Raw genomic sequence first — 14,803 nt, 5'->3', positions numbered from 1 at the left:
TGCAAAAAGCTTTTTAAATGTTTAGAACTGGTATCTTGTCTTTACACCAGTCTGAAAAGTGGGAACTATGCTTTTACTAGTATATAAAAGGCAATCAGTATTTACAAGACCTAGTAAAAAATTGTTTCTGTTATTACACTAATCATTTTTCTTCCAATAGTAAAGAAGTTGTAAAATAAGCATAATAAGGTGTGTAGTGCTTTGTGAAATACTGCTAGGATTGGTGTTTAACATAATCCACAGCAATAATTGCTTTGAATCCATTGCTTTGGAGGATACATAAACTTTTTTTATATTCTCTCACTTACCCTGCCTCTCTCTTTCTCCACCTGTGCTGGTAACAGGACTTGAAGGAGAGTCAAATCTCTAATCATGGGGCTAGAGATTGAATCACCAGGTGAACTGATGAATTCTCCGCACTTCACAGCAATTTAGATTTTAGCTCATAATGAAAATAGCCATAAATGTTCCTCATTTTGATCTTTTTCTTTCTGAATAAGAATGAAAAATGAAGGAGTTACAAGGGTTGATGCAGAAATCAAATCCGTTTTAGAAATAAGAGTAAAATGAAAAGGATTAATGAAAAAAAAAAAAGTGTACATGGTTAGGGGAGCTAGAGAGAAAATGCATTGGGTTTGTAAGTTTTAATTTCCCAACTTTTCACTATACTATAGATATGTACCAGCTGTACGTACATACATACATACATACATACATACGTACATGTGTGTGTGACTTGTAACTACTCTCTAATGCAAACTGAAATCTATTGGGAAAAAACTCTTAACTGAGTTGGCTGTGTGGGCATCCTGCATGAACAGGTATGGCAGTTGGAGCTTTGTGAACGAGATAGGAGCCTTCTTCCTTAATTGAGTGAATAGATATAATGCTGAGCTTGTCTTGGCTTTAAAAGTCACTGTTTGCATATCTTACAAAGCATCATCTCATAAAACTAAAACCCTGATTCTGAAAATGGAGTTGCATCTGTTCACTAGACAGATCAGTGTGTTACAAACTAGAGAGCATTTGTAGTTTTTCAAAAGGTCTCCTAAGTTTTACAGTTGACAGCTTTATGCAGCATCTACTAAAGGCAAACTATTTAGAGCCTTCTGTTTCTGAGAATAATCACCACTTTTTCATATTTAATTCATACTTCTGGTTTAAACATCTGGTATAACATCTTTACTATGAATGTTACTTTTAGAACTACAACGTGTAAAGGAAAGATTTTCTTTTATTTCTCGGGGTCTTAGGTTTGATGCAGATACAACAGAACTCCACAGTTGGATGACTCGCTCAGAAGTTGTACTTCAAAGTCCTGAGTTTGCAATATATCGAAAAGAAGGCAACCTGTCAGAACTCCAAGAAAAAGTCAATGTAGGAAAAAGTGCTCATATATGTGTTTGTCAATTTGTATTAGCTTGTCAAAGTACTTTCAAAGTCCAAATCTAGAGAAGTTAAACTGTAGACTAGTAAGCACTGATTGACCATATACAGTCAAATTTTCAGAAGTGTTTGGTAAATTTGTGTGTGTCAGATTTTGGAACCCAACTTGATTTGCATTGTGCCTGATTCCAAGCGGTGTTTATTGACCATGCATCTAAGTCTACTTTAACAGAGGAACCTTGGGTTTATTTAAGTCTAAGTGAAAATTGAATCAACTCCTTTGTAGCATTCTACACCTACTATTTACTTTTAATTTTAGTGTTTTGATTCAGTATTACATGCACATGAATGAAAAAATAAAACAACTCAAGGATATTTATGACTAACTATCTCACTATAGTTAGGGTATTCGAGACAAGGTTCCAAATTATTAAAGCACAGCATTAAACACATCAGACCACTGCAGCTCAGAACCCTCCAAAATGAATCTTTTATCTTCTCTAATTCTAATAGGTCTGCATTGTGTCGGCCATAAATCAGTGTACATGTGCTTGTTTCACACTCTTAATTTAACCTGTGAAAGATTAGAATATTGAACATTTGGATAGAATTTCATTTTAGAAACTTGTTGCAGAAGTGACCTGTTTTTACTTTAGTATGAGAAGGGGATGATTAGGAGAACGCATAACTTCCTATTACATTTGCAGTTGATCGTATGTTTTCATTAAGAAGAACCAGGTGCATAGGGCCTTGTACTATGATTTGGGGCAGCTCCTGGAGCTCTTAACCCCAGGATTATCCACACATTCACACCTGACACTGGTTTTAACCACTTGTTATAGGGCTCAAAGTGATACCAGTCCTGGGCAGGATTATCTCTGATCCTTGCTACCCAGTTTGTGTTACAGTAAGGTGCAGCCACTCTAGGTTACACCTTAGTGTGAACACCCCACCCACCCCCACTGGCCCAGATTGGGCCTATTGCCCTCCTCACCTTCCCAGCACCCCAGATCTCTGATCATTAACACCCCCCCAACTTACTTGAGGCTGCCTGTGCTGTCTACACAAGGGGAGCAGGTAGGGAAAAGAACCTGCCTGTCCAGCCATTACCACTCCTGCTGCATTCTGGGCCAGAAGAGCAGCAGCCTGGCAGCAAGGGTGGCCAGACAGGCAGGTTAACCCTTCCCTGCCTGCTCCTCTGCAATAGATAGCGCAGACACCCATAAGTAAGTAATGCCCAAGGGTGGGGGGGAGGCAGGAAGCAATGGAAAACACTGAGGTGCAGGGAGGGAGCCTCAGAGGTGGAGAAGGGAAATGGGGGGGGAACCCTGGTGGGGGGCAAAGTGGAAGCCCATAATGAAGGGGAGGGGCAATTCTTACTTTTGAGCCCTCCAAGCCCCTGCTGGCCTGTAGTGTGGCTGCTCCAAACTTGAGCTAGCACTAGCATGGGTCAACATTTGTGTAGCTCACAGCATAAGGTGTAACAAGGCCCGTATTCTAACTCAGAGCTGGGGGCAATTATTTTGGCCTGCAGACCACATAGGCAGTTTTGGGGTACTGTAACAAGCTGGTCAGCAGCTTGTTACAGTAGCTACCAATACTTCTACCAGCAGCTCACCAAACCTGGAGTCTGTGTCCCTGTGCCTCTTTCCTGCCACCAGTGCCCAGTAGCAGCCCCATCCAAATCTGTACCCACTCTAGACTCACCCCAGCTGGAGCAGACCAGCTCTGGACCAACCAGGACCCACACACACAGCCCCAACCCACACGCACAGCCCCAGCACCAGCCTGTACCACTTCGCACCCACTTTGGACCCATCCACAATGAGCAGCAGTGGTGGCAAGTGGACAAAAGCTGCTGGTGAGCATGAGGGAAAAGTGGCCACATCCCCCTCACTGTTTTTGGGCCCTTCTAGCCACGACCACCCAGAGCCTGCACCTGTGCTGCCCTGCAGCTCCTCTCCACTGCCATCACAGCCCCTCTGGGCAGCCTGGAGGTGCCACTGCTGGAGGAGCTACAGGGCAGCCTTGGAGTGAACTCTAGATAGGTGGGCCCCAGCATGAGTGAGAAGAAAGTCTGGAGCTGGTGAGTGCTGGGCCAGGGCTGTGTGCATAGGTTCCCTCCAGTCTCCATGAGGTGGAGCCGGCGGCAGTGACAGCTGGAAGGATCCACCACTTCCTGGGCTGCCTAGAAATGGAGTCCAGCCACAGGGCTGCCCCAGGCCCACTGCACATCTTGGGGTGGTGGGATGTGCCATGAGCCAGAGGCCACCTGGGCCTTACGGGACTGAGGGACCCCTCAGGGGCTGGACAAAGTCTCTTTGTGGGCCAAATTTGGCCCACAGGCTGTATTTGCCCTCCTCCTGCCTCTTCCCTGCCCAGTTTGGGAAAGGGGCTGGGGGCTCTGTCTTTTTGCTTCCTCTGTCTTCAAGAGGGGAGGGGAGCAGCTGCTACTGCATCCTGTCTTTTCTCCTGGCACTGTCATAAGAAAGATGTTGGAGGCTTTGCCCTGTATTCTGTCTGCTTTACTCCTGGAGACGAGAAGCAAAGTAGAGGGGGCTGCTCCCTACCTGTTACCCAGTTCCCAGTCTGGAGAAGGTGTGGGAAATCTTTCCCTCAGCTTCACTCGTCCTTGGGACCAAGAGAAATGGAGAAGGCACTTTTCCCCATGCCTTCCCCAGAAAGTGATGACTCTGAAGCACAGAGAGTTGGGGGAGGGGGAAACTTGCACACTGAACACCTGTACACTGCCTCTCCTAGAAACGTTTCTACCAGTGGAAATTTCTCAGAAGTTTTCTCTGGTAGAAATTAGTGCCTGTTCATGGCCTACTAATATAAATTAATGTTGATATCTGTCTACTAATCTGTCTGTCTGTCTTAAATCAGCTCTAATGAGATAAAGGAACATTGAATTTTAGCCCTTCAGAGATGCATATTCAAAATTTCCTTGTTATCTTGCAGTAACTCTGCAATGATTTCCATTTAATCGATAAAGTCTCCATAGTAATTCTGCAAGAAAGTACCACACAGTGTACACTGTACTAAATGCAGGGTTGTGATGACACCAGTTCATATTATGTGTTTCAGTTAAAAAGCAAAACTGGTGTGATACAAGGACAATATGTGATGGAAACATAGCTATTAGAGTGATGGGGACCATTTTGTACTTGAAAAGATGGACATACTTAATTTTCTCAGGGCTTTGCTTGTCATACTCTGAGTTTTTAAAATAGCTAGAAGCTCCTATTCATCTGCTCATTTTATTTGTGAGAACAGATTGCTTTCCCCTGTATTTGAACCCTTTTAGAGGTGTGTAACAAACAATTTCAAGGCTGGCAAATTGACCTGTCCTGACCTACATAATTTCTCTAGACTGCTGCACTGTCAACTGTCCATCAACAATACAATTACCACCCCCTCGCCCCCAGTAATGTAAGATGTATAAGACTTTATAACACCATGAAAGGATTTAGGAACCATGGTTCACCTCCCTCCTCCTTTCTTTCCTTTGATCCCAAAGAGGTGGTAATCAGTATCCCTGCAAGTGAGGGATGGAGGTAGGTGAACCACAGACCCTCTTCTGCCACCTTTCAGGTGCCTAGCATCTCTTGCCCCTGCAAGAGGGATATTAGACTGGTTCTGCTTCTGGTGATGCTGGGGAAGATTATTTGGAGACAGGAGGCCAAGAACTGCCCCAGCTGTTGAGAATTAATTCATGTTGTTGAAAAATATACATGATCAGATGAGTGGGTACTGTATTTGATCACTTCATGGTGCAGCTCCACAATGTTGATCTAGAAACTAGAGGATTTGAGGTTGGGTACAGGGTAGTGGGTACAATTTAATAGATCTCCTTAGAAACTGAGCACCTGTGTGATTGAGAAGCTAATTTGCAACTTTATGTATTGTGTATTAATGCCGAACAATCCATTTCTGTGATGGAAGGGACCAGCAAGTTGAGATTTCTTCACAGATTTGGAAACAATAGAAATTGAAAATATTTCCATAAAAGACAATATTTGATTTTTTTTAATTATTATTATTTCATAGAGCACCTTTTAAAAAAAATTACATCGTGTCTTGAGTGACTCTAATTACATGATGAGGTTTTAAAGGTTTTGGGAACCGAAAGGCTCTGTCTTCTTCTGGTTTTGAGGTGGGAACAAAGAGCATTTTAAATGTGCTCCAGGAGGTGGGGCGGGAGGGGGAGGGACAGGGAGGAGTGGTACTTTAATTAGCCCAGCACTAAGAACTATGCTAATTAAAAGCACCCGGAGGGTCACATGTATCAACATCCCCATGCTGAAAAATGGCGGTGTGACACTTTGAACTAAAGCTCGTTGAACAAGCTTTAGTTTAAACACCTCACCACCATTTTTCAGTGTGGGGACATGGATACACTTGATGCTGGAGTCTGCTGGAGTTCAGTAATTGCCGTGCTCCAGCACTATAATTACAGTCATTGAAGGAGCCTTCCTGCACCAACATAGGAGTCCAAACATTATAATTGACAGCTAGGAGTTGAAATCTGTTTCAGGCATATCACAGCTATTGGACCACATTCCATAGAAGTTAAGAAAAGGCAAGATTTATAAAGATGAGATATGTATAACTTGTTCTTATTTGATTTTTTTTTTTTTTTTTACTGATTCGATATAACCTTTTTCTTGGAAATGGAAACAGAGATGGGAAATGGCAACCGGCATCTTAAATTTAAGAGCTTTCACAACTGTTGGCTACCAGTTCCCACTCCAGTTTCTATGCAAATAAAGGTCAGATCAGTGAAAAATCAAACGGGATTTTTAATGGCCTATCCTTTAAAATGTGTAGAAATCTATAGTAGAGTAGTTAATTACAACTGGCACATTTACAAAAGAAAAAGAAAACTCTTAAACCTAAAAAAAGCAAAACCAAGTAAAATGTCATATGTTACTGGTAATTTAATGGGGCACACACTATAAAAAATATGCATACATAGAAACTGACATGTCCATGTATGCATATGTGTGCACCCAGATTATTGGCCTCACTTCAAGATCAACAGATGTCTTTTCAGCCCCTGCCACTCACTCAAGGAATTAAAGCTGCAGCAAAACAGGAAACCACCTAGGAAAAGATTCCACAAAAGATGTGTCACATTTTTGTGACTGGTTTCCATCATATGTTAAATTGAATGTGTGGCAGGAAAATCGGACACAGTTTGTGCCCCTAGTAGGTCAGTCAGCTGATTGCAGGTTCCAGCTCTGTGACTCCACAGGGACCTCAAACTAGCTCTGGTGCAGTCCCAGGGCTTGGACCCACAATCAGCTGATTGTTGGTCCCAACCACAGAACTGCACCAAAGTCTGGTACCAGCTCCAGTACAGTCCTGGGGTTGGGACTGACAAGCAACTGATTGTCCCAGTCCTGAGACTACACCAGTCTTGAACTGGCCCCAGTATGTTCCCAAGGATAATATCTACAATTGTTGGTCCCAGCCCTGGAACTACATGGGAGTCTGGAACTGGCTCTGGGACTGCATGGGTAGGCTCTGGGACTGCATTTCCAAAGCTAGGACCAACAATCATATGACTGTCGGTCCTGGCCGTGGGACTGCATGGGTATCTCAGTGTAGTCCCTTGGCCTATAAGATAAAAATGATACTGCAATATTATAATATTCTGGCATCATCTGGGTTTAACTAAAGGTGACAAGATTAAAGGTGATTTTGGCTGCATACAAACATTCAATTCTAGCAGTGAAAGATTCCCACCACTAAAATGATATGCAAGAGGGAGTAATACAGACATTCAGTCTTCAATTGCCCTCTCTTTCCTGGTCCTTGCTGCTTTCCAAGACTGAGATGATCCCAGTTTGGGGGAAGTGTGGGCTGCTCCATTCACCCTGCTCCTGGGGTAACTGGTGCAGTGGGGCAAAGCCCCCTACCTGTTTCTCACACTGGAGACTTTGATGTGAAAAGCAAGTGAGGGGCTTGTGGTGCTGCACCCTTCACTTGGCTCTTGGTGCCTGGGAATGGCGTGGAGGACATAACAGAGCAAAGCCTTCCTGCCTGCCTCTCACTCGGGATTTAGGAGTGAGAAGCAGGCAGAGGGCAGTGCTGCCCCCCTATTCTTGGCTCCTGGTACCTGGCAACAGAGCAGATGGGAGCAGTACACTGAAACTGCTCACATCAGGGACTCCAAATTGAGAAGTAGGCTAGGAGCAGGCAACTACTGTTCCTTCCCTCTCCTTTTCTATGGGAGAAACGAGAGCAGCTAGCCCCTGTGCTTTCTGCAGACCAGTGTGACCCTGATCTCTGGAAAGCACAGGAGCATCTCTACTCCAGCTCCACTCCTCCTGCCCACCAGGCAGAGGTAATACAGGCAAAAGTGTGCAGACATTCAGTCTTCTGGGAGAAACTCAGAGGTAATTTCTCTCTCCAGGTTATTTTTCCTTTGGCAGATAAAGCTGGAATGTCTGCACGCTTGTGATTTCTACTGGAGCAGCGATTCTCCCAGCAAAAATAAGCATCTGTACATGGCCTTTGTCTCACTGTGCAAGCACAACGTGCTGTCTAATTTGGTGCTAAGAAAATGTTTCTGTGTGGTGGATGTTACTTGTTTTAACCTCTTTGCTAATATCCTGTTTCTTGTTAAAAGGCAAGAAATAACTTACAAAAACATTAACCTTATGAGAGACAAGAACTTTTGTGGGTGTTGCCTTTAACTGAACCAGCTTCATGGCTGAGACAGGAATATCATAGTAACCTTTTGGGTATAACTGTATCCTTCCTCTAGTTTCACTGATCTCACTTCCTCTGAGAGCTGAGGAAGGGTACTGTGATACCCAAAAGCTAAAATATATCATCCACAAAATGTCTTGCCTCTTGCATATTTCCAGGACCTAATGGTTTCAAAATCACTTAATCTCTACCATGAATAACCTTGTAAAGTTGGCTAGAAAATCACAGTTTTTCCTTTGAATCCCTTTCCATCTTTTTTCCAACAGGCAAACATTTTTCTGCAGTAATTTAAAAATGTATTTTTGTCTGTTTCTTTTAACATTTCATCTATTTATAACAGCTTTGAGCATAATAATGATATTTGTCTGAAGGATATCATCCAGAAAGCTTCCTGTTTTGATTTTAAGGTATTGCAAGATAGATATTCCAGTACTTCCTTGGATAGTTTTATCCACTGACTAACCGTTTTCACTGCTAAGAAATGATCCTATATACCAATTTGAATTTGTCTTGCTTTAAGAACCATTGATTCTTGTTCCCTCTTTTTGCCCTAGATAAAAGATTCTTTTAGTACCCAATATTTTCTCCCTATGCAGGTACTTTTATACTGTATAATCAAGTTGCCTTTGTCTTGCTTTTGATACACTAAGCAGTTTGAACAAAAGTGTTTCTGTTATTTGTGTGGCTTTTATCTAATCTTTCTCCAAGCTTTCAATATTCTTTTAAAAATATGGGCACCAGGATCACATGTAGCATGCTAATATTTGTCTTATGAATGCCATGAAGAGGTAAAAACAGCTCTACATGGACACTCCTTAACACTTACACATGAAAGTGTTCTTGTCTTTTTGAAAGTCATTCTTCCAACACATCATTTCCCTTTCTAATTAGGAAAGCAAAATTTCCAACTTGGGGGTTGGAAAATGACCAAAAAACCCCCTCAAAACACCCGATTAAAAATGTAGAAAGATAAGATTTTTTTCCTACATTTTTGGTACCAAAAATATGAAGTGTTATATATTCTAGAAACTGTTTTCCAGGGGAAATAATCATAAAATGAATTGAAATGGGGTTTTTTTGCAATTAAAATAATTTGATGAATTATTAGAAGCTACTTCTAATTAAAAAACATACCACTTCTGTTAAGGTTTTGGTGTTGAAACCCAAAATGCTGTAAATGTCAATATTTCTAGTACAAGCTTATTTTTGCCTACTTGTCTACTTTTTGCTATAAAAGGCTAGAAAATGCATCATGAATAAAGCAGGGTGATAAGACAAACAACAGATGTCTCGACAGGGCCATCATCCCATATACTGTTTTGCTATTTAAGAAGGAGAATGATTCAGGGCGGGGGTGGGAGGGAGAGGGGATTGGTCATAAAAATTTGCATTCCAAGAATAAAGCAAAAGGCAACAATTTGACAGGAGCAAAAGGTGGAAGATTGATCTGCATTGAGAAGCAGTTACAAATGTCTCCACCTCCTGCTCCCAGAAGGTGAATTTCTCACCAATTTTTTCCTGAACTTAGGAACTTGCACGTTGATTTATTTTTATTTTTAAAACCAGTTATTTTTTAGGAGATATTAATATTTTTATGATGTATCTTTCCTCTGCATCATTAGACTTGTGGTAGATATATCAGCTGGCTATATAGTTGACATATAACCCAATTATCAGTCTTAAAACTTTCTAAAATTTTGCAGGGGTGTAGGTTGTAGCCGTGTTGGTCTAAGGATATAGGCAGACAAGGTTCCTTGGGTGAATCTGATATCTTTTATTAGACCAACCCAAATGGTTGGAGAATAGTTATTAAGCAAGCTTTCGGGGTTCAAAAACCTTTCGTCAGGCTAAGGAAGTTTCAGCAGTTGGTGTGTGCTCTCCCGGGATGAAATAAAAAGAAAAGAAGCCAGTGGCTGGGCTGGTATGCATACAAGACAGGTAGTCAGTGAAAATGTAGATTGGTCCCTCATCCATTGACTCCTCAATCTACATTTTCACTGACTACCTGTCTTGTATGCATACCAGCCCAGCCACTGGCTTCTTTACTTTTCATTGCATCCAGGAAGAGCACATACCAACTGCTGAAACTTCCTTAGCCTGACGAAGGGTTTTTGAACCTGAAAGCTTGCTTAATAACTATTCTCTAACCATTTGGGTTGGTCTAATAAAAGATATCAGATTCACCCAAGGAACCTTGTCTGTCTAAAACATTTCTACACTAGTGATTCTATAACATGTGTGGCATGTATTTAAAACCCATGATGATGCAAAATAAAATTTTATGTGTGGCCAGCCTCAGTCACAAGTGAGAAACATGGTCATCTAAAACTCAGTTTGCTCCAACCATGAAACTGCGTCATATGGCCAATATTAATTAATTAATTAATTCATTCATTCATATCTCCCATGTGTCTGTGTCTACAAAAATATAATAAAAATGTATGCTTATAAAAGCCAACATATTCCCCAACATGAATTTTCCCAGTTCATTTTTTTCCATATACGTTGCTTACAGAAAACTAAACTGGTGACATTTTTACAGGATTTTTTGTCATATTGTTAGAGGATATTTTATTACTAAAATGTCATTAAAGGTATTAATATATCACAGCTATGTATACATAAAGATATATTTATATACTTTAAATATATAGTTAGATATTGGCAGGCCCTGGGTATGTGAGAGTAAGACTCTGTCTCAGATACAAGGTATAGTATGACATCTGTTCCAAGGCTTGTTTGGTTTATTATAGTCATTTAGGAATTTGTGTGATCAGGGTTCTGCCTACAATTATTTAATTTCTTTTGCCCAGTTTCTCCCTTCTTCAAAATGTTATTTCCTGTAAAAATTTGAAATGTTAATTTTGATGCCCAAAATTGCAAAACTCTGTACATGACATGTATTTACAGTGATAGTGTTTATGTAAGAAATATGGACCCTTTTTAATTTAAAATGATTTTGTTTCAGAATGATAGCTCTCTGGAAGTAGGACCAATTTTGAATTAAAAATAAATCCAGAATTTATAGCATTCTTCAACATTATTGCCAATACTTCACCAGTGGTGGTTGTTATTTACCTTTCCAACACAAAAGTGTGGGCATTCAGTTTGAATGTGTTTAACTCAAACTGTTTCTTTTATCTTTTTATTAAAATAAATGCATTTAAATATTTTAGGAAGATATTTTAAATGCTGCATCATCATAAAATAGTGTGTTTATATATGCATCTTTTAAATACAAGTATCTACATATATAATAGCCTTTTCAAATTCTGCATTTGAAAAAGGTTTCTCAATGCATACTTAGGACCTAAATGAGTAAACTGATTTATTTTACTTAAATGCCACTTGTAAGGGCTCACAGCATCTTTAGTACTTTGGATACTTAGGGTATGCCCTTACCAGCAAATTGGTCTGAATGATGATAAGAACCTAGATGAGGCTTGCCAGGTTGTGAGCGACTGTGCTGTAAAATCCTATCCAGAATACTGTGTCCTCATTTTTTTAATGTTCTTATATCACTAGGACTACTGGGAGTACATTTCCTGGCTTGTGGGTCCTTTAGTAAACTGATGTTCTCTGTGACTTTTGTTTTTCTAGTGAACTATGGGGCAACTAGTTTATCCTTCTGGGTAGATAGGGTAAATGATGGGTAGGTAATGGAGGATGATAGGTCATTGAGTGATATGACTTCTGTCTTGTCTACAAAGTAGAAGGTTAAAGTGGAATCTAGTTTCTGATAACTAGGGCTGTGCAAAGTTTCAGATCGTGATTTGGATTTGGAGATGATTCAGACGCTTCAGAGACTGAATCTATGAATCCAAATCAAATTGTTAGAAGCTTTAGGCTTTCTGAATCGGTATGGAGTTTCTGAACCAATTCAGAAAAGATTTGGTGATTCAGAGATTCGGCCATAGGGTGTAATAGGGAATCAGTGAAATATCTATAACTGTTGTTTTTTGGCTGATTTAGACAAAACTGAAAGGAGTGATAGCCTCTTCTGAGAGCATGATGTCTGCTAAGCTGCAAGGTGATAGGTGCAGGGGTTCCTGGGAAACTGCACCTCAAAATCCTGAAAGCAAAATTTATGTCACGTGTGTGTGTTAAGCCACAGTGGGGTGAAAACTGCAGGAATGGTAGCTCTTGCTGAGGCCACAAAGCCTGCCAAGTTTCAAGGCTGGCTTTATTGCCTGCATTGTGAGACAGGCCAGGCTCTGCCTTCTTTACTATTCCTTCCATCCAGGACCAGGAGACACACCAACTGCACGTACTTCCTCAGCCTGACAAAGAGTGTTTCAACCCAAAAGCTTCCTAAGATGCATTTTTCTAACTATTTCATTTTTTTTCATAATAAACATATAAACACAAAATAAGCCATCACACACCATGAGTAACATGTATCCAACACAGCATGTTTACTTCTTGCTGTTAATTCCTTTATAAAAAGAAAGGCTCTGTGACAGTTCCATCTGGGTACCTTTGATGCTGCTGGTGCTATTGGTGTTGAGCCAGCTGTTTACAGTGGTGGACCAGACCAAGGCTGTAGGGAAGGAGGAGGCCTCATGGGGTCACACTGCCATGTTGTGCAGGGGCCCCAGTGCCAGGAAGGGCGCACCTGAACACACACACAGTCCCACAAACACCCATGACATGACTTTTGCCTGCCTGCCTGCGGCCAGAAGTGCAGGGCCCCAGAACCCAGACTTCCCCCGCACCTATCTCCTTAACAGCTGTCAGGCTTCATGGCCTGAGCAGGCCCTAGCAGGCCTGCAGTTTTCACCCCCCTCTGCCTTAACACACACACAGTATCTCCTATGTCATGAGTTTTGCTTGTCAGCAGTGTGAGGTGCAGTTTCTCAGAAACCGTTGCACCTATCTCCTTGAAACTTGGCAGCATTTGTGGCCTCAGCAAGAGCTACTACTCCTGCCATTTTCACCCCACTGTGGTGTAACACACACGTGACATGAGTTTTGCTTGTCAGCAGCTTGAGGTGCAGTTTCCCAGAAACCCCTACACCTATCACCTTGAATCTTGGCAGGCATCATGCTCTCAGAAGAGGCTACCACTCTTCTAAGTTTCATCCAAATCATCCAAAGAACAACAAAGTTATAGATATTTCATTGAATCCCCATTATACTCTATGGCCAAATCTCCCAATCAGCTCCGAATCTTCCGAATCGATTCAGCTGAATCGAATCAGAAAAATGATTCAGATCTCTGAATCGAATCTCTGGCATCCGAATTGGCCGAGTCCAAATCGAATATTTCCCTATTCGCACAGACCTACGTAGCAGTGCCAGAACCATTGGACTCATGCAAGAGGTTTCTGACCATGGATAAGAGAGTTTAAGATCTTCACCCAAGCAGGAGTTCAGGTTAACTCTGCAGTGCAGTCATACATTTATTTAGTTGCCTATGTGTAGATTTAGATGCCTAATTTTATTCATGAAAATTTGAAAATATGGCCAATACATAGTAAATAAATCAAGCCAAAGGTATATGGAATCAATCTTGCAATTTGCCATGCAGTCCTGTGATCTGCTATGTACCCTTAACTGACTTTGAAATCTATGGGACTTCAGGGCAATCAGCTTCTTGAAGAATCAGATCTTAAATTTTTCAGTCTGAAATTCCTGTTCAACAAATACATTTTTCATTCTCAGAGACTGGGCTTTGAATAGTTCTTGTTCTATGTAGAGATACCTTTGTGTTTGTCTTCAGAATGCCTACATGCATTATTTTTCAAGTTTTGTTGTCACGCTTGCATTTATGTGGAGAGAGATTTTTGACTTCATGCCCTTTTTCCTGAAGTTGTCTGTCTAACAGTATGACCAAGTTTGCAATGCTTGTTCTTTTCGCTGCCAAGTCAGGAGGTTAGCGGGGGAATTTGACAGGGTAAAAGATCTCAAGGTATCTAGAGGACATCTATGGATTAATTACTTTCTTCAAAATCTGACTACTGAAATACTCACCTTTCCTGTCATGCTACAGGCCATAGACCGAGAAAAGCCTGAGAAGTACAGAAAACTGCAAGATGCCAGCAGATCAGCTGAAGCCCTGGTGGAACAGATGGTGAATGGTAATTACATGGGAGTTGATTTAGATAATCTTTTTAGGGATTTGATAAATGCACAGGTTCATATTTATCACAAGAATTATATTAGCAAAACACTTTTTGAATAGAACAGTAAATTCAAGTAAGGTCATTTTGTATTTTTTATTATTTATGAATTTTAAAGTTGATAAGCATAAAACAGAAACAAAAAAGCAAAATTTTACTATTGTGAAATGCACATAGCAAAATACAACACTTAAAGTAGTCACTATATACTAGCAGTCTATTCTACATAACATCTAAAATCCTAATCTTTTTCCCTGATTATAATCGAGAAAGCTTTCAAATGTACAATAGTGTCTCTATATCATTTCACAGGGGAAATGTTTGAAATATAGTCTAAGTTATCTTAGCCTGTTTGAAAATCAGTCAGTCATGCAATCTGATTTCAGTGGCTTTTGCAATACATGGTATCATAGCAAAATAGGCAGTCCTGTTATTATAGTGTAAAAGATTTGTATACTTTTAAAAAATACTAAAATTCACGGCTTATGCAACTATCAAATAGGAACTGTTATTAATTTGCCAAAGATTTTCATTACATGCAGATCACTGATTTTAGAGCTTTTAGATTGTTTTCC

At 40.7% G+C, this 14,803-nt stretch overlaps 1 protein-coding gene across 6 annotated transcripts in view; it reads left to right on the top strand.

Moving 5' to 3' along the window:
- DMD (dystrophin) overlaps nt 1-14,803 on the top strand; it is a 1,961,037-nt gene that overhangs the window by 739,469 nt on the left and 1,206,765 nt on the right. For all 6 annotated transcript variants that reach the window (XM_025200207.1, XM_014518487.2, XM_025200208.1 and 3 more), the window contains 2 exons: nt 1,254-1,377; nt 14,099-14,186. In XM_025200207.1, the coding sequence (XP_025055992.1) occupies nt 1,254-1,377; nt 14,099-14,186 (212 nt within the window). The remainder of the gene's footprint in view (nt 1-1,253; nt 1,378-14,098; nt 14,187-14,803) is intronic.

The sequence above is a fragment of the Alligator sinensis genome, unplaced genomic scaffold (assembly GCF_000455745.1).
Source record: "Alligator sinensis unplaced genomic scaffold, ASM45574v1 scaffold746_1, whole genome shotgun sequence".
Lineage (NCBI taxonomy): Eukaryota > Metazoa > Chordata > Crocodylia > Alligatoridae > Alligator > Alligator sinensis.
This window is presented reverse-complemented; position numbering and strand designations above follow the sequence as displayed.